The sequence below is a fragment of the Brachypodium distachyon genome, chromosome 2, assembly GCF_000005505.3.
Source record: "Brachypodium distachyon strain Bd21 chromosome 2, Brachypodium_distachyon_v3.0, whole genome shotgun sequence".
In the NCBI taxonomy this organism is placed as follows: Eukaryota; Viridiplantae; Streptophyta; class Magnoliopsida; order Poales; family Poaceae; genus Brachypodium; species Brachypodium distachyon.
The window spans coordinates 6756081-6774015 of NC_016132.3; the positions used below are offsets into that span (position 1 = coordinate 6756081).

Below are 17935 nucleotides of genomic sequence, written 5' to 3' on the forward strand. Positions count from 1 at the left end.
AAAGACAGCGTTCAAACGAATGCCTGCCTGCACGGTGCGGAATTGCGGATGCACAAGCACAGCACATGCCAAAGCCTTTCAAACTCGATCTCGGGACATGCTGTCAAAGGCTCGCTCCTTCCTTTTCCATGCGTGATTCTACTGCTCCACCTTCTGCACAGCGGCTGCAAAGTGGAGTACTAGCAAAAACTGCAAAAGCAAAGCCCCCCTGTTCCCCTGTCACCAATTGCCCAGACGCAGCTGCGCCTCTTCCGCTATCGAGTCAAACCCGGAACCACGCCGCAAGGGGGCACGGGCCAGGGGGCGTCACATGGCTACCAGACCGGCGGTGACGCACGCCGTTGCCAAGGTCGGGATCGCCGGAACTTGAAGCCGGAGTAAAGGAAATCATTTTAAGCAGCTGGTGATCATGGATGGGATGAAGAGGTACATTATTAAGCAGAATGTCTGGCTACCAAGACAGCTCATCCATGATCATCAGCTCCTTGTAGCACTGCCGTGACACCACAGCCTCCGGCTTCTTTCTTTGGAAGCTTTGTGCGTGCAGCTTAGTGCACCGTGGTGTCGGGGGCTATCGCCTCCGGGCAACGCGGCACTATACGGATACGCATGGGCGGACCGAGAAGAAAAAAATCAGAGGGGGCAATTCATGGGCTGGGGCAATTTATGGGCTTGAGTGGGGTCAAATTCATGGACTTTGTAGCATGGGCCTAGCTACTAATGGGCCAGAAAATGAGTGGGGACAGTTTCCCCCACGGGCTTCAACGTGGGTCTGCCCATGCGCATGCGTGTTATTGTGGTCGAGCTTCTTCGTGTGATCTTCAGTATGTAGTTGTGCATGATGAAGTTGGACCGAGAGATGGCAGCGGCAGTTCTGTCGAGAAAAGCAGAATGGTAGCAGCGATGACGTCGACGGTATTGAGTCCGGGCGCCTGATTGGCCCAAGGTCTTTCGTGACGGCGGGTACATGTTCGAAAAATGCGGGTACACGATGAATGCTGGACTCAACAATGTTGCCGGGATAAGAAGTGAAGTGATGCCCCTCATTGCCACGCGGGCACTTTCCTTTGCCACGCAGGCTCCGAGGAGTGGTTCCTAGTGTTAGTTTTGGTGTCAATTTAGGCTCAACTATCGAGCTGCAGGTGCAGCCAAAACCACTGGGTTTTTTTAGAAGAAAAATTTTGGTGGAAAGATCACGTGGCTTAAACGTCGTAATTTACTTAGCTTCCCCTCAACCCCGACACATTGTTTCGGTAAATTGCGTACAACCATCGTATTTGAGACAGTTGTAACGAAAATCACCGGTTTGCTAATTTTCGCGTAGAACCATCGCAATTCAGTGAAATTGTTGCGCATAGCACTGATTTCATCAATTGTGGCGTATAAGCACGTTTCTGACCGGCCAGGCCCACATGTCAGGTTGACTGGGGCTAGAGGTGTCCGTTAGCGCCGCTTGGACCGTTTCGTTTTCTGGCTTCATTATTGGACTCCGTCGCTGCTCCCAGCTAGTGTCGCTGTCGACGTCTAGGGATCCAGCCCCTTCCTTGCCGTCCGGTTGCCCATATCCCTCCTTCTTATCCCCTACCTGAGCTCTCCCCTCCTCGCATCTCTGCTTTCTCTTCTTCTCTCCCTCCCGCAAATCGCGCCGCCGCATGGAACCACCGCCCCAGCCGATTTCCGCCCCCGTGAGCACCTTCGTGACCACCGCAACAGCCCCGCGGACCCGCATACACACCGCCCGAGCCTGTCCTGCGCCCGAGCCTCGTTGCCGCCGCTTTTTTTTCAACTCCGGCGGGAGGTCCGCCGATCCCGCTCCGCTTCTCCGCGGCCTCCCTTGCCTATCCTACGCGCGCGGGAGCACCGCGACGGCTCCCCAAACCCGATGGCGCTCTCGATCTCGCCGTCCGCGCCCTGGAGCTCCTCCGTGCCGTCGACCATGTCATCCGCCTCGACCTCGCAGTTGCGACCCACGTCCGCCGCCTCCTGTTCGATTCCGACGCTTCCAGGAGGTTTGCCGCAAGGCCGCGCATCTCGAAGACAAGGTGGTTTCCCCACGCGTCGCCCAAATCAAGCTCGACGGCGCTTCGCCGGAGCTCAGGAAGACAAGCACGCGAGGCGGGTCCAGGCGGCGGGTGACGAAGATGTGATTTCGACAATGTCCATATCGATGGACTTGTATCAAGGGAAAATTTGGAGTGTGTGTTGGCGAACTCGTCGGCTAACAAGGACACATGGACGCGATTTACCCAGGTTCAGGGCCCTTGATGAGGTAATACCCCTACGTCCTGCTTGTCGGATCTGTATTGATGAGTCGATTACAATTGGGTGCCGCAGAGTCTAGATGCACCGAGTCGTCGAGTGCATCTAGGCGACTTGTATCTAAGTTGGGTGTCTCCCCTTGGCTCCCCCTCCTGATCCTTTATATATGCAAGAAATCAGGTCTCAGGTAGAGTCTAAGTCGGTTACAATGAGGAGATATAGTCTAATTAATCTTCCTTATCTCGAATCGCAATACTTGGCAGTAGACTCCTGAAGTCGAAATAGGCTTCCTTGTGAGCCTCCAACTGAGCTGTACTGGGTATACTTGAGTTGAGTACGTGGTTAGTCAGCGGGCTCGCAGCCAACGGCAGAGAGCTTCGCGTGCGCTTGAGCGGGATTGCTCGTGCACCGGGCGGCGCTGTGGGGATAAGAAAAGGGAGCAGAGGAAGGAGCTTCGGGGGGAGATGAAAAAAAGTGGGGTGAGGGAGACAGAGCATGGCCAGGTGAGGAGATAAGGAGGAGGGAGGCTAGCTTGGGGATAGGAACAGGGAGCAGAGCAGGCAGGGACGGACGGGGCAGGAGGCATAGGACGGCCGGCCGGCCGGCTACAGGAGCGGAGAAGAGGCACGCACAGGAGATGTTGGCGGGAGGTTCCGGGCACAAACCAGAGAAACGTAACTAATGGAAGTCGCTAACGCCACCTCGGCCTGGTCAACTTGACATGTGGGCTCGGTCCGTCAGAAACGTGCTTATACGCCGCAATCGACAAAATTCGTGCTATGAGCAAAAACTTCACTGAATTGTGGTGGTTCTACACAAAAATTAGCAAATTTTGTGGGTTTTTGTTACACCTGTTTCCATTTCTATTTCTAGAGGAACCACTAGCCGACGAAATGAAAAGGCCCACTTCCGATTTTTGGAACCAGTACGTCCAACTGTGAACTGTCCAAGGCTGCTACGTCGGATGATCGGATCAGTGGACCAGTCGGGTGTGTCTGGCTGCCTGCAGCTCTGCATCTGTGCCCTGGCGCCAAGCGACCAGACTGCCAAAGCCACTGCTCCCGTGTAGTGTAGCCCCTACCCTGACATCCCGTGCTACCAACCGAAACCAGGTGCATTTTGAACGTTCCACAGGCTGCCTCGCAACGTTGTTCTGCCCGTCAGGACCCCACTGAATCACGACCCTCAACGTGTCTACGGACGCGTAGACGAGCCTACTTTACATACCAGACCAACCTCTGCTAGTATCAAATGTTCAGCAACGTTATATTTCCCAGCCATGTGTACAAACGCGTGCCTACATAAATTAATACAGTATTATCTACGGTGTTTCATGTATGAATATCAGCGCAAACACACAATCGTCATTTCAGCATCTACTTATGTCAACCAGCAGTATTCATACATTTGGAAATTGGAACCAGCACAAAAATTCAGTCTGTATTTGAAGCCAGGTTATTTTAAGTCCCACACACGGCAACTGACCAAATTATTGACAGTAAAAATGGGTATAAATAGAATTTTCTAAAAATCCTAAACCCTATCACCTACCAAGGCACGTGGCTGCCATTCCATAGCCCACCACAATAGCACAGTCACGCATCATTGGCATTTGACTTAGATGGTGTTTTTTCTTCTTTGCAATGTGGGTGGAGGCTGCTTGGCAGCAGGTCGGCCATTGTTTGTCCTGTGTGCCGTCATGTTTCATGACAGCATTTTTCAAAACATGTTGTACCAGTTTTTGTTCGGTTTTTCATAAATTAATTGGACAATTTTTTTCTTCTTAATTAATGTGCACGCAGGCAAGCTCTTGCCGAATGAATAAAATGCTTGCTTATCATACTATTTCTTCCGTTCCTAAATACTTGCCGCGTGCACTAAAATAGCGAAAAATATTTAGGAACGGAGTGAGTAATACGCAAGTCAGGCCACGAGCTTCTATTCTTCACGTGACAATCCAGCTTCCAAAATGTACAATCTCCTCCCGCCGAACAGATTTCTTCGTCACATTGTTCCGGTGCATTGGGATGCAACAGATCATTTCATTGGAACGGGTAGCCTTGGAATTCTCGGCTGCCCGGCCAAGAAAGCTGATTCTGGCGCGCGCAAGAAGCAACACGCTTCCCTCACCGTGTATTCCATCGGTACGACGGTACACTCACGCGGTGGCTGGTACGACGCAGAGATCCTCAGTCACGACTCGTCAAATCAATCCTCCTGCCCGTCACGAGGCCGACCCGATCTGCCTGCTCCGTATCACCCGAAATGCAAACTGTGTAAAAGATGGCAAAAGATAGCAATCCGTCAAACGGCACCTCGTCTCTCTTTGGCTCTTTTTAATTTGCTTTGCAGATGCCACTAGCCGACGAACAGAAAAAGGCTCTCCTTCTGATTTTTGGACGCGGTCCAAGGTCCAAGGTTGGCTGCAGCTCTGCTGCGCCTGTGCCCAGCAGCGCAGAGGACTGCCGTTGCGTGTTCACGCCACGACGGAATCGGGCGAGCTTTTTTTTGCACTTGCACGTTCCAAAGGCTGCCGCGCGCGATAGCTCTTCTGCCGCTCCGTTTATCCCCACTTCGCTCGCCGGCTTTAAACCCTACCCCCCATCACCAAACCGGGAAGCCGCGATCACCATTCCCCCGCTTCACCACCGACCACCTAACGCCAGGCACCACCAGACCGAGCTAGCTAGCGCGAGATGGCGTCCGCGTCGCCGTCGTGGGTGATCCTGGGCACGGTGCCTCGGGTGGCGGCCGCCGACGCCGACCTCCCGCCGGGCGCGGACCTCTCCCTCGAGCTGCCGGCGCCGCCGCGCGTGGCGCTCCTCACCATCCCCCCGCGCATGTTCCCGGGCCGCATCACCACCGACCGCTTCCCGTCCGTCGTCGCCGCCGACGCATCTGGCCTCCTCCTGCTCAAGGCCGACCAGGGCCGCGCCACGGGCCCCACCATCATCGACACGCCCCAGCGTAAGGAGTTCTCCTGGCGCCCCTTCGTGGAGGGCTACTTCGTCCTCGACGCCAAGACGGTCTCCGCCTTCCCGCTCCCCAAGCCCGAGCTCATCATGCACCCGGGCCACCTCGGCCACATCGCCTCTCCCGGCGGTGCAGGCCGTTACGTGGTCGCCGAGCTCCAGCCGTTCTACGGCGGACCAGAAGCCACCCTCATGCGCTTCTCGTCCGAAGTCGGAGAGTGGGTCTGCACGAACGTCGGCTTCCCGCTTCGCTCCCGGATGCTGTCACCAAACGGCGTGGTTTCGCACTCCGGGAGGCTCTGGTGGGTCGACCTCTCCTGGGGCCTCATCACCTGCGACCCCTTCGTGGACGAGCCGGTGCTGAGCGTCGTCCCGCTCCCGGAGGGCAAGGCGCTCAAGGCCAGAGAACGTTGGGGATTGCTCGACAAGTGCCGCTGCGTGGGTGTTAGCGACGGCAAGCTACGGTTCGTGGACATGTACAGGAACAGCAACAGCCCCTGCGACGGCTCTGAGCAGATCAGCGTGTGGACGCTCGCCGATCCGGATTCCACGGAGTGGACCCTGGAGTACGAGGCCACCTTTGCGGAGATCTGGGACGACGCAAGCTTCACGGCCACTGGACTGTCAAGGAAGATCCCGGTGCTGGCGCTCCTTCATCCCACCAACTGTGATGTCGTCTACTTCTTCCTGGACGAGCACCTGCTCGGTGTCGACGTGCGTGCTCGCAAGGTCGTGGAGTGCGAGATGTACGAGCTGGTTGCGCCGCCTAGCAAACACGTCGCTAGCCGCTTCGTTCATGCTTGGCAGCTGCCACGTGCTCTCTGCTCAGGTAACCATCCCTACATATAATCCTAATTCAACTTTTGAACCAATTGCATAAGCTTTTGTCCAAGAAACATGTTCGTTTAGGCTTCATTATCTTAGGCACCTGATAGATTTATATACTTGCTATTCGATACTGTTCAAAGTAATAAGATACGTATTGGTTTCTTTCAATTGACTGTTTACTTGGCTTTCATACATGACAATGCATATGCTTTTTAAGTTCAGTGCGATGAATTAATGCAGCCCATGTAGAACTTAAGTATGCTATGGATTGGAAATGTGGGATTCATAATCCTATGCTCCCTCCGTCCCATTAATTCATAATCCTATAATCCCTCCCTCTGTCCAATGCAAATCCTATACTTGTAGTTTTCTTGTTAGAATGATCCAAAATACGTTTTTTTCTATTTGAATTGCCAAGTTTCTTTTCAAATTTAAATTATCACCGGAATCCATTACTCAAGTCTACCTTAGAAAAAAAAAGCACTAGTACTAGATTTCAGTTTATGATAAATGAGCACTAGAGTCTAGAATACTTGGTACTACTCATATATTGTGACGGAGGGAGTACTTTAGAATGCTTTTCTTTGCAATAATTGTCTGAATTCTTGTGCCAGCCCCCCTATATATATTCTTGAATGTTAATAGTAGGAGCCTCATACCCTGGATATATTAAATCTTAAACAGAACTGATTTTTTTTTTCAGTTTACATGGTGTCTGAGATGTGTATACATTTATCAATAAGCACAATGAATCAACTGTTCGACCAAAGTACAACATGGTTACTGTATTTATCTAACCCATAATAGAAATAGATGATCAAATCCAAATGTGTTATATGCTTTCACTAATATGCTGTCTTTTGAAGGTTCTGCAAAGGAGACTCTCGACGGCCCGAATGACGGGCTGCAGCAGCTGCATCTGTCAGTTGAAAATGAGGAATGAGAACTGCAGTTTACTTATTAACAGGTGAAGTTAAATTAGTTATTTATGTGCATCGACCACAATGTTACTACCACAGTTCCTTAAACCATACACACTATTCTCTCTGATTTCTTTCTTCTTGGCTGCAGGTAGAGGAAGTAATACTCCAAGTTATCAGGTGGCTAGGGTCTGAAGCTGAGTGAAGACCAGTTGGCAATGGCGTTGACAGCAGTCTGTCTCAACGAAATCGACAACATGGCTGAAACGTTCTCCTTGTTTTTCTTATCACTGTTTAAATTCAGACCTTAGTAGTACTGGCCTGTAATTTGAAGGTATGGTTGATCCATCTTCTTGGCTCAGAACTGATGGCAGTAAATTCTTGATGGATTATGGCCTATGGGTGGAAAACTGGAAGTAAGGCAGTAGCCTTTGATGTCTCGGTCTCCAAAATTTATCAGTCTTCTCCCTAACTGAGTCTTCTAACTTGCTCCGTTTGTCGTCCAGTAGATGTCATGGTCCATTACCCTTCGCCTGTGACTTTGTTGCTGTTGAGGTTCTTACCACTTTAGCTCAGTGATTTCTGCTGACGGTCGAGTGAGAGGTTTTGTTTTCTTTGACGAAACGGTACGGCGTGCCATTCATATATCATAGCAGCCACCCAGCTAGCGGGGTCGAACGCGAGCACCTTAAGCCAAGCTGCAATTCCAGCCCAGACACGGCGGGCGTAACAACATTGCATGAAGATATGCAACACGCTCTCCATACTGTGCAAACAAAAAGGACACCACTTATCGTTGGCCATGCTCCTCTCGAGCAAATCAACCATGGGCACGCGATGATGCACAAGGAGCCACGCAAAGAGTTTGCATTTCTCCGGAGCATAACACTTCCAGAAGAGCTTGTTGAACGGCTACCGAATCAAACCCTGGAATTGCCCCATGTATGGGGAGCTAGAAGAATAGTGCCAGAGGAAGAAAGCTTCCAACTAATAGAGTCAGAGGTGCCGTCGATCAGCTCAACTTGAGAGACGACATCGAAAATACTGACAAACTCACCAAGCTGATATGCAGATAGAGTTCGTGTAATACTCCGTATCACGTTTCCACCTGTCATCCAGCATAGGCTGCCGGAGGCTTCGATTTTTTTCTCTTGGATCGAGCGAAGAGAAGAGGCGCGATGTCCATAGGCCGGCGGCTGATCGAGTATTCGAGTGAGAGCTTTTGAAAGTGAAGATGTGTACCTTCATGTGTTCTTGGCGGAACATTTGCGTCACATATGTAAAAATTAATACTACTTCCGTTCAACAAAAAATATTTCAACTTTAACTAAATTTGAATGCATTTATACATTAAGTCATGTCTAGATACATCCAAATTTTAACAAACTTGAGACATCTTTTGTTGGACGGAGGGAATATTTGTAATACTCCGTCATAAAATAAGGAGGGAGTAACAGTTTCGCATGCACGAGTAGCAGTGAAAATAATATCTCTGGAGCCCTGGGCTCTTGGCTATACACACCATGCTTGCACCAACAAACGAAGCAGCCCATTTGACTTAACTCAGATTACAAAGTGACCCAAAGCTTCTCTTTTTTTCTCGCATTGTTCGAGTTACAAAATCTTTCGTTTTAGATCGAGTAACCTTGAAAAGAGGTAATTGCACCACTGGTCCAAGAAGTTGCAAAATGATCAAAACTAGTCTCAGAAGTTGAGATTCGGGAACATTTTAGTCCAATTAGTCCGAATTGAACACGTGCAGCTAGATGGAGTCCCGTCCGTCCGTGTAAATTTTGCAAAAGAAAAAAAACAGACATGAACAATTTGTACACACGCTAGCCACTGAGGCTATTGGAGGCGAAGGAGAGCTTCCGAAGGCCATCAAGGCCAAAGAGCACGGCAGGGAGGGCGCCGGTGAAGGAATTGGCGGCGAGGAAGAGCTCCTGGAGCGTGGCAGTGCAGGAGGCGGAGGAGTTGAGCGTGACCGCGAGGAATCGCTCTCTTTGATTTTCATCCGGGAATTGCCGGCCTCTTCCTCTACTGGATCCGCCACACTGGCCTGCTTAGCCCAGGAGTCGCCCAGCGTCGTCCACCTCGCCGGCGCCGCCTTCTTCGAACCTGCTGGCCACATCTCAGGAGGTGAGTGGGATGAGCAATAACCGCATGGGATTTTCAGCAAAAACACACAGGACACGTGTCAACACCTGATTGGTTTGGACATTTAAACAATTCGAATCTCGAACATATAGCACTAGTTTGGCTCACCGCCCAGGTTGGCAGCTCCTTAAAAAAATCGCTTTATACACGTACATATACGACTCGCCGTGTGCTCCGTTGATCCTTCCACGGGCCTAGCTTTGCAACTTGGTCGCTCCTCTGACCCCGGCCCGACCTGGTCTGCTCCGCTATCGTCCAGTCAAAAGAACGTCTCCTCCCTCTTCGCTTTGCTGCAGCCACTAGCCGACGAACAGAAAAGACCAGAGCACAGCACAGGCCACTGGCAAGAACACACCTCGCCGTACGAACCAGACACGAACACAACCAACTCCCCGCGGCCGGTCGCTTCCTTTTCTTTGCTCCCCACCGTACAACCCCAAAGGCCAAACCCCATCACCAGCCGGCGAGCCGGCGACGCGACCACCGGCATTCGTCCATTCCCTCAGGCAAACAAGCTCCCGAAGCCTCCAACGGACACCAGACCGAGCTAGGCGAGATGGCGGGTCGCTTGCTTTTCTTCGCCGCCCACCTTAAAACCCTAAGCCCCATCACCAGCCGTGGAATCAGAAACGCGACCTCCACCATTCGCCACTTCACCACCACCTCAGGCACCGGCCATGGCGAGATGGCGTCCGCGTCGCCGTCCTGGGTCATCTTGGGGGCAGTGCCGCGGGTGGCGGCCGCCGACGCCGACCTCCCGCCGGGCGCGGACCTCTCCCTCGCGCTGCCGGCGCCGCCGCGCGTGGCGCTCCTCACCATCCCCCCGCGCATGTTCCCGGGCCGCATCACCACCGACCGCTTCCCGTCCGTCGTCGCCGCCGACGCATCGGGTCTCCTCCTGCTCAAGGCCGACCAGGGCCGCGCCACGGGCCCCACCATCATCGACACCCCCCCAGCGTAAGGAGTTCTCCTGGCGCCCCTTCGTCGAGGGCTACTTCGTCCTCGACGCCAAAACCGCATCCGCCTTCCCGCTCCCCAAGCCCGAGCTCATCTTGCACCCGGGTCACCTCGGCCTCATCGCCTCCCCCACGAGTTACGGCCGCCACTACATGGTGGCTGAGCTCCAGCCACTCCACGTCACCCATCAAGCCACCCTCATGCGCTTCTCGTCCGAAGTCGGAGAGTGGGCCGGCACGGAGGTCGGCTTTCCGCTTCCCCCCCGGATTCTGTCGCCCAACGGCGTGGTTTCGCACTCCGGGAGGCTCTGGTGGATCGACCTCTCCTGGTGCCTCCTCACCTGCGACCCCTTCGTGGACGAGCCGAGGCTCCGCGTCGTCCCGCTGCCGGAGGGCAAGGCGCTGGAGGACAGGGAAGCTTGGGGTTTTCTCGACAAGTACCGCTGCGTGAGCGTCAGCGGCGGCAAGCTACGGTTCGTGGACATGTACATGAACCACAACAGTCGCGGCGCTGCGCAGATCAGCATGTGGACGCTCGCCGACCCGGACTCCACGGAGACGGAGTGGACCCTGGAGTACGAGGCCACTTTTGCAGAGATTTTCGACGACGCGAGCTACAAGGCCACTGAACTGTCAAGGAAGACCCCGGTGCTGGCGCTCGTTCATCCCACCAACTGTGATGTCGTCTACTTCTTCCAGGACGAGCACCTGCTCGGTGTCGATGTGCCTGCTCGCAAAGTCGTGGAGTGCGAGATGTACCAGCTGGTTGCGCCGCCTAGCAAACACCTCGCGACCCGCTTCGTTCATGCTTGGCAGCTGCCACGTGCTCTCTGCTCAGGTAATTCTACTGTCCACCCTCTGCAGATCTATGTTAATTTCGGTGTAGTGCTCGTTAGCGATTGCCTGCTTGTGGTTGATATGTGAGAGATGTGATTGCAATGTCGTGCAGCGTTGTGAGAGATGCATGTCACCATGGCGTGTGATGAACTTTGTCTAACATTTCAGTGGTAGGAAACAATAGTTTAATAGAATAGGTTGTTTTAGTCTAGCTCGTGTTTAGTCATTTTGCAGGCACCAGGCAGTGCTTATGTTTGATATGTGAAGGGGCTCCTAGAGCAAAGGGCTCCAGCTTTAATGTGTGCAGGATTTATCTGTGTAAAAATGTATGGCTTGCTAGTTGGTACTTGACCAGATCACTAGATGTGATCGTAATTAAACATTCCACCAAAGTATTGCATAAGCATATGTCCAATAAACATTTTAGGCCATATAAATTATATTGGGCACCTGATACTGATAGGCTGAAAGCCTTATCCCTTGTATGCTTGCTCTGGGTAACATCTATTCTATTATATACTAAAAGCAATACGAGGGATACCGAGGGGAGCCACCACGTTGATCCACATCACCTCAATTATCTTGATCGTTGGATGAGAGATTTATGAAACCATAACCGTTAGATCTATGTCAAGTCACGTACGCGGATTCTAAATCCAAATCAAATCTGCCACGCGAAGTATGTCACGGGCCAAAATAACACGTAGAAAACTATTGCTGTAAAAAAAACACGTAGAAAACCCACCGAATTTATTCGGGCGCTAGCTACGCGTCGGCTGGGCGTACCGCGTATGGAGCACATCGATCAGTCGGTGCAACGCATCGATTCCCCAGCCTTCTTGCTCGCCGTGCCCTGCCCCCGTCGTATAACAAAACAGAAACACTATTACACACACTAATGAGACATCAAAACGCACAAGGAAAACACAAATGAAAAATAGCGAGAAAAATAAGGTTTTTATTTTTAAAGATGCGTACTCGATATGTGTCTTCTCCGTGGCTTCAGGTTACAAGTTTTTTCAGGCGTCTTCAATGTGTGCAAAAATTGGGTTTAAGAAGTCGGAAAAATATAAAGATGGGTCTTAAACATCGTGGGGATGGGTCTTAAGAATTTTTTTCTAAGGTTGGGTCGTTGCCCTGTGGATGGGTTTAAGCAAATTGGAAAGGGATGAAAGTGGGTCAAAAGCATTGTGTGAGTGTGCCTTAAGCATTTCATTCAACACATATGCATCAATTCTATTATATACTAAAAGCAATGTGAGAGGTACCGAGGGAGCCTCAGCCTTCAGGTTGAACCACATCACCCCAATTAATTTGACCGTTGAATTTTATATCTAATGGTTTAGATTTAATGAAGGGGTATGTTTATTGGGCTTTCAATTGGTTTAAGACCCACCTAACCGTCTTGGCCCAATATGCTACGGTAAAATCAACTCCATCACGGCTAGATCAAGATGGAGGCAAGACTGCACCAGCCTCCACTCCCAATCCTCCTTGCAGCCGGGTATTTTCTTTTCTCACCAAAGAATCAAATCCGTGTTAACTCCCAATTCTAATTGCCGTCGGCCGGGTATTCTTTTCTCTCCAAAGAATCAAATCCATGAAAACTACGTGCACCCATGGATGATAGATTAATCAGATGGAAAGTCAAAACAAAATATCTTTCGATGATAACAAACACACGGAAAAGAGCAAGCAGATTTATTTTATTTTAAAAAAAATGCATATAGAGTACACCTACTAAATCTGCAAGTTAAATCAGAAAATATCCTAGGTTAGTGTTAAGTAAATACGGTGCCAAACGTAACACACTCCACTTGTCGATCAACACATTACCTCTTTTTCCATTGTTTTTTCACAATCATGAGAAAATTATGTACTTCCTCCGTTTCATAAAAAGTATCTTTCATTTAGTAAAAATTTGTACTAACTTAGTACAAAATAGGCGACACTTTTTATGTATCAGACTAGTAAGTTCAGATTAATATAACGGGTACCGAAGGGAGACTCCACGTTGATCCACATCACCATAATTATTTTAATCGTTGGATCTTATATAAAATGGTCAGGATTTTAATAAGAATGACATATTTGATTTGATAGATGGGCTAGAAATAAACATCACATAGGCCCGGTACCAATTAACATCGGATAGTTTGATTAAGAAAAAAAAGAAACGGAACCGGTGCATGGTGTATGTACGTACTGCCGTAAATAGACCTTCCATTGACGTGATTTGTAGTTGGAGCTACATGCTTAGGTGAACCACGTCTGACATGATTCCCAAGATTACTTTCTGAAAACAATTTCGATAAATAGGTTTCTATTTTTTTTTACCAAATCTCAATAAAAATTTGTGTTTAAACATTGTGCTTGATCGATAAAAGCATACAACAAAACTATAACAAAAAGAAAATTTCACACCAGTAAAAACAATTTTTTGGTGTAATAGATAATCAATCGTCGATAGAAATTCATTCGACATGAGTTCTGTCAACCGTATATTTTTATGCGAAAGGCAAAAGTCATATATTAAAGCAACCAACTCTTACAGTACTATGCTCAGTTAAACACAAAAAATACATGACTCAACGTTTTTTACGTGGTAGCTGGGAAGTTGCCGGTCTGAGACAGAAGATGTCCACGATATTGATATGAGAAGCAGACCGTCGTAACTGGAGAAAGGCGACGTTGAGGGCTGGATACCATGGTAGATTTGGCCAGCTACATATGTCGAGACCTAACCTTACTAGCTCCGCGCCGAAGCCGAAGCTGGCTGAACCTTCCCGATCAAAGAAAATGCACCAAGACATGAAAAAGCATCTGCAAAATACAAAGAAAGAACCAAATCGACTACTCCAGGAGAGTCGCCGCCAATGAGATCGTCGCTTATGAGGTGGATCATAGTCGAGGAAACCTTATTCTTAAACCGCACGGCGCCGCCATATCCATCAAAGTGTCGCAGCCGAGGAAGCAAACCTAACTCTAAGAACAACGCATGTCAGAGTCCCATGCCTACCATACTATCACCGTCGAGGAACCAAATCTAATGGCTGGCCGGGGAGCAGGGGTCCATCGCAGTGCCGGCGGCGAGCGGTGTGGCGAGAATGCCATTTTGGAACAAAATTGGCTACGGTTTTGGGAAATAGAGACTTTTTTATTTTGACGAGTTATGACACTCTTAGGCAAGACGTCATGTCAACGACATATGATGAAGAGTTCGCCACATTGCAAGCATAAGTCTAATACAAACGTGAATAATAGAACAACTGGTCCACATTCTTTGCAAGCTAAAATCACATAAAAATAAATGTTGTTTCATCTCCAAAACATAACATGATATACTTCCATACTTATAGGTGTAGTCAGGTTGGTTAATTCTAACTTTGTAAATGTACTAGCGTTTATCTCATAATCTAAACTTTATTCGAATGTATTACTCCAATGTCTATACAAATACGACACTTTTTTTTTCTTTTTATGTAAAAACTGTAAGGGAAGCCCCTATAGCTGTAAGGAAAACCACTACATCATAATTATTAATTATGAGCACCAGGATTTGAACCATGTCGCGTGAAGTTATGCACCCGCGATTTCACCACCAAACTAAGAGATGTTTCTCACAAACACAAACACACATGTCAGATTTTACAAACAACTAATTGCCCTATATCACACATGAATGACATACACCTATCATTGGTTAGTGTTTTTTAAATAATATAGCAATACGTATGTTTTCTAAAAATCTAAAAAGTTATAAAGACGTATCCCGCGCAATTGCGCGGGACACCTTGCTAGTTCAATGTAATAAGATCATCACGGCTATATGCCAATATATAAATGGTCATTTGTTTCTTTCTTGTGTCTGTTAAGAGGGTCAATTGATTTGTGCACAGCTGTAGCACCTGATATTATGTATGCTTTTCCAATAAAATGCAGCCCAATGTTTTTTAAAATGTAGCTCATTTTACTTCAGTATTCCATGGACATCTGGAATTCATATCCATATTGTTCTTTGTGGATGATGACTGGCTGGTTGCTTACTGCTCAAATGTTCTCAATGTAGATCGTTTTTTCTTTATTCCAGCTTTATAACCGGCCTTCACAATCAATATGTTTTCTGGTAGAGGATCTGAATCTGCTGACGAATTTTAACTTGTAGGGAAATTATGTTGAATTGTGTAAACTTTGCTAAGAGTTTTCTTGGAAAGAACTAACCATGCCTATGCATATAAGTAAATTCCTTGAAGATCCACTTCTATATCTTTCCACAGACGCTCTCTGTTGCGCTTTACTATATACATGCACATTTGTGATAGAACTTATCTCCATGAATCCTTGAATAAGTGATTGGCCTGTTGAAACATAGCATTTTTCTCTCTTTTTTGTCATAATATGTATTAGAATGGCCCCATCCATTTTTTGTTTTCAATTTGCAATGTCCCAAAAAGGTATATATATAATTATTAATCTGCATATCCGCTATTAGTCCCAGACTCACAGTACTACATAAAGCAAGCCGATCAAAATGAATCGCCATAACTCTCTACTCTTATGGATTCCATATTTGTGATACAGTACTATCTTTCTTTACTGTAGTACTGAATGTGTTCTTAAGTTAATGAGCACCATACTAGAACACTATACTATATTAGAATGAATTGTTTGCAATAATTTTCAGAATGCGTGCCTTGTTTTGTTTTGATTTCTTTTTCGTACAACTGTCTGTGAACCTGGTTCTCCGTTTTATATGGAGTGCGGTCGCCGTTTGGCAGGCGGATGGAAAAAAACAATAAGCAGAATGGAATGGCTGTGCGTACGACTGTTTTCTGTCTAATTGTGCTACGATATTCTTCTCAAACGCACAGATGAGGGAATTGATGCGATCCAACGATTGACTGATGTGTCGTACAAAAATCGGAAGCAAAAGTGTTATACCCATAGCATCACTCTAAGCACAATGGATCAGCTTTTACACCTAAGTACCACATGAATTGTTACTGTATTTGTCTAGTCCATAACAGAATTAGGTGATCAAATCCAAATGTGTTTTATGATGCTTTGACTAATATGCAATGTTCTTTTGAAGGTTCTGCCAAGGAGAATGTTGTCGGTGTGAATGAAGAGGTGGAGCAGCTGCATCTGTGAGTCGGAAAAAAAAACTGCAGTTAACTTCTTAACAGGTGAAGTTAGTTTAGTCATTTATATGCATCCACCACGGTATCACTCCACTCTTGCTAGATCTCACACTAAACATTTCCTTGTGATTTCTTTCTCCTTGGTTCCAGCAGGTTACAGTAATCCTTCCGACTATCAGATGGATAATGTCGGGTTTTTTTTTCGAAAAGGGGGAGCTCCCGGCCTCTGCATTGGATAATGTCTGAAGCTGAGTGACAACCGGTTGGCAATGGACTTGTCGTGGACCGTCCCAGTGAAATCTACGACATCGATGAAATGTTTTCTGTTCAAGTTCAGACGTTATCGCTGTTTGAGTTCAGACTTAATTAGCATTGGCCTGTATACGCTATATGCTTGATCAACCGTCGTGGCTCAGAACTGAAGGCAGTAATTCTTAGGTTCTTAGGGGTTATGCTTGGGCGAAAGTAACGCATTAAACTCTAAGCTTTTTTTTTCTATCTATAGTTAACTTGATCGATCCAGCCAGTGCTTTTGTGATGCCAATTTAATCTATGTCTTCTCCTAAGCCGAGTCGCGGTGAGCTTGCACAGTCTATTAATTACCACTTTTTGCTGGGTGATTTATGTGGATTGGAGAGAGTGCTTTTGGGAGTCAGTCAGGTTGTGCTCCTTAAATTTCTTTGTTCTTGGCGGAACATTTTGGTTCCGAGTTCCGAAATGCAACAACTGTTCGTCCGGTGGAGTAGGCACTGGACCCTTTGGGTACATCACGAACGTTCCTTTGTACTGTGCAAGATGCAAGAAATGGCTACGGAAACTCGGGCGCCGTTCGATGTCCATGCTGCCGCACGACGGTCTCCTTTCCGTTTCCATGTATCCGCGGCTCGGTTCCTCTCCCTGCCCTGCGCCGCAGCACCGAGACAGCAACTGCGAAAAGATTCCGCGAGATGTAGCTTCTAGTTCAAGCTAGCTAGCGTTGCTCTGGTCGTACACTCCGATCCCATGCCTGCTTTCTCTCTCGCTCCTTCCGCCTCACAGCTGGCCTCCACGCCCTTGACCGTCGCGGTCTTGCGCAAACCGACAAAATTCAAACCCGCCTTTTTCTCTTTCCCTTTTTCCTAACAGCCAAACCCCGGCAGTCACCGCCTTTCAAAACCCTAGCTAAGCTCTCATTCCCATCCTAATCCGCCTACCAATCAAAGCACCCAACCCCGCAAGGGTAAGGCAAGTGCCGTCGTCGTCTCTGCTTCTTCCTGCGCTCGCCGTCCGTCCACGTCCCCGTCGTGGGTCATCCTGAGCCGGGCGGCGCGCGCGTCCGCCACCGGCGACGACCTCCAGCAGGGCGCCGCGCTCTCCCTCGCGCTGGCCGCGCCTGGCTCTCCTCTGACGTCGAGGAACGGGAGGTGCGCACTTGGGGCGACGAGAACGGCGTGGAGCGCTCCTTCCACGTCGGCCGCATCCCCAACCCGCGCTACCTCGTCTGCGACGTCTCCTCTCCCGCCGCCGCCGCCGCCGCCTCGCTCGTCCCCAACCCCGACAGCCTCAACAACGAACCCGGCGTCATCGCGGCGCCCGGAGGCGGCGGCCGTTTCATGGTTGTCACATCGTCGGCGGCCACCGAGCCGATCTCCTCTGCTTCTCGTCCGAGAACGGCGAGTGGGTCCGGAAGGAGGTTGTCAACCCCCTGCCCGGCCCGTTGGATATGGACCTTCGCTGACATTGTCTCCCATGGTGGCAAGCTCTGGTGGGTGGATACCGTCGCCGGTCTCCTCGCCTGCGACCCGTTTGCCGACCAGCCGGTCATGGAGTACGTTCGGCTCCCGGAGGGCGACGTCAAGCGTGGTCATGGTTGCGGTTACTGCTCC

At 49.2% G+C, this 17935-nt stretch overlaps 1 protein-coding gene and 1 pseudogene across 1 annotated transcript; both read left to right on the forward strand.

Annotated features, from left to right (window-relative positions):
• The first annotated feature begins 4845 nt into the window (after window positions 1-4845).
• LOC100822421 lies at window positions 4846-7435 on the forward strand. Its single transcript, XM_003565510.4, has 3 exons — window positions 4846-6060; window positions 6926-7026; window positions 7131-7435. The coding sequence occupies exons 1-2, from the start codon at window positions 4956-4958 to the stop codon at window positions 7000-7002; spliced, it is 1182 nt and encodes a 393-aa protein (XP_003565558.1). The 5' UTR covers window positions 4846-4955; the 3' UTR covers window positions 7003-7026; window positions 7131-7435.
• Window positions 7436-9821: 2386 nt separating this feature from the next.
• Window positions 9822-16444, forward strand: LOC100822731 (annotated as a pseudogene).
• The last annotated feature ends 1491 nt before the right edge of the window (window positions 16445-17935 follow it).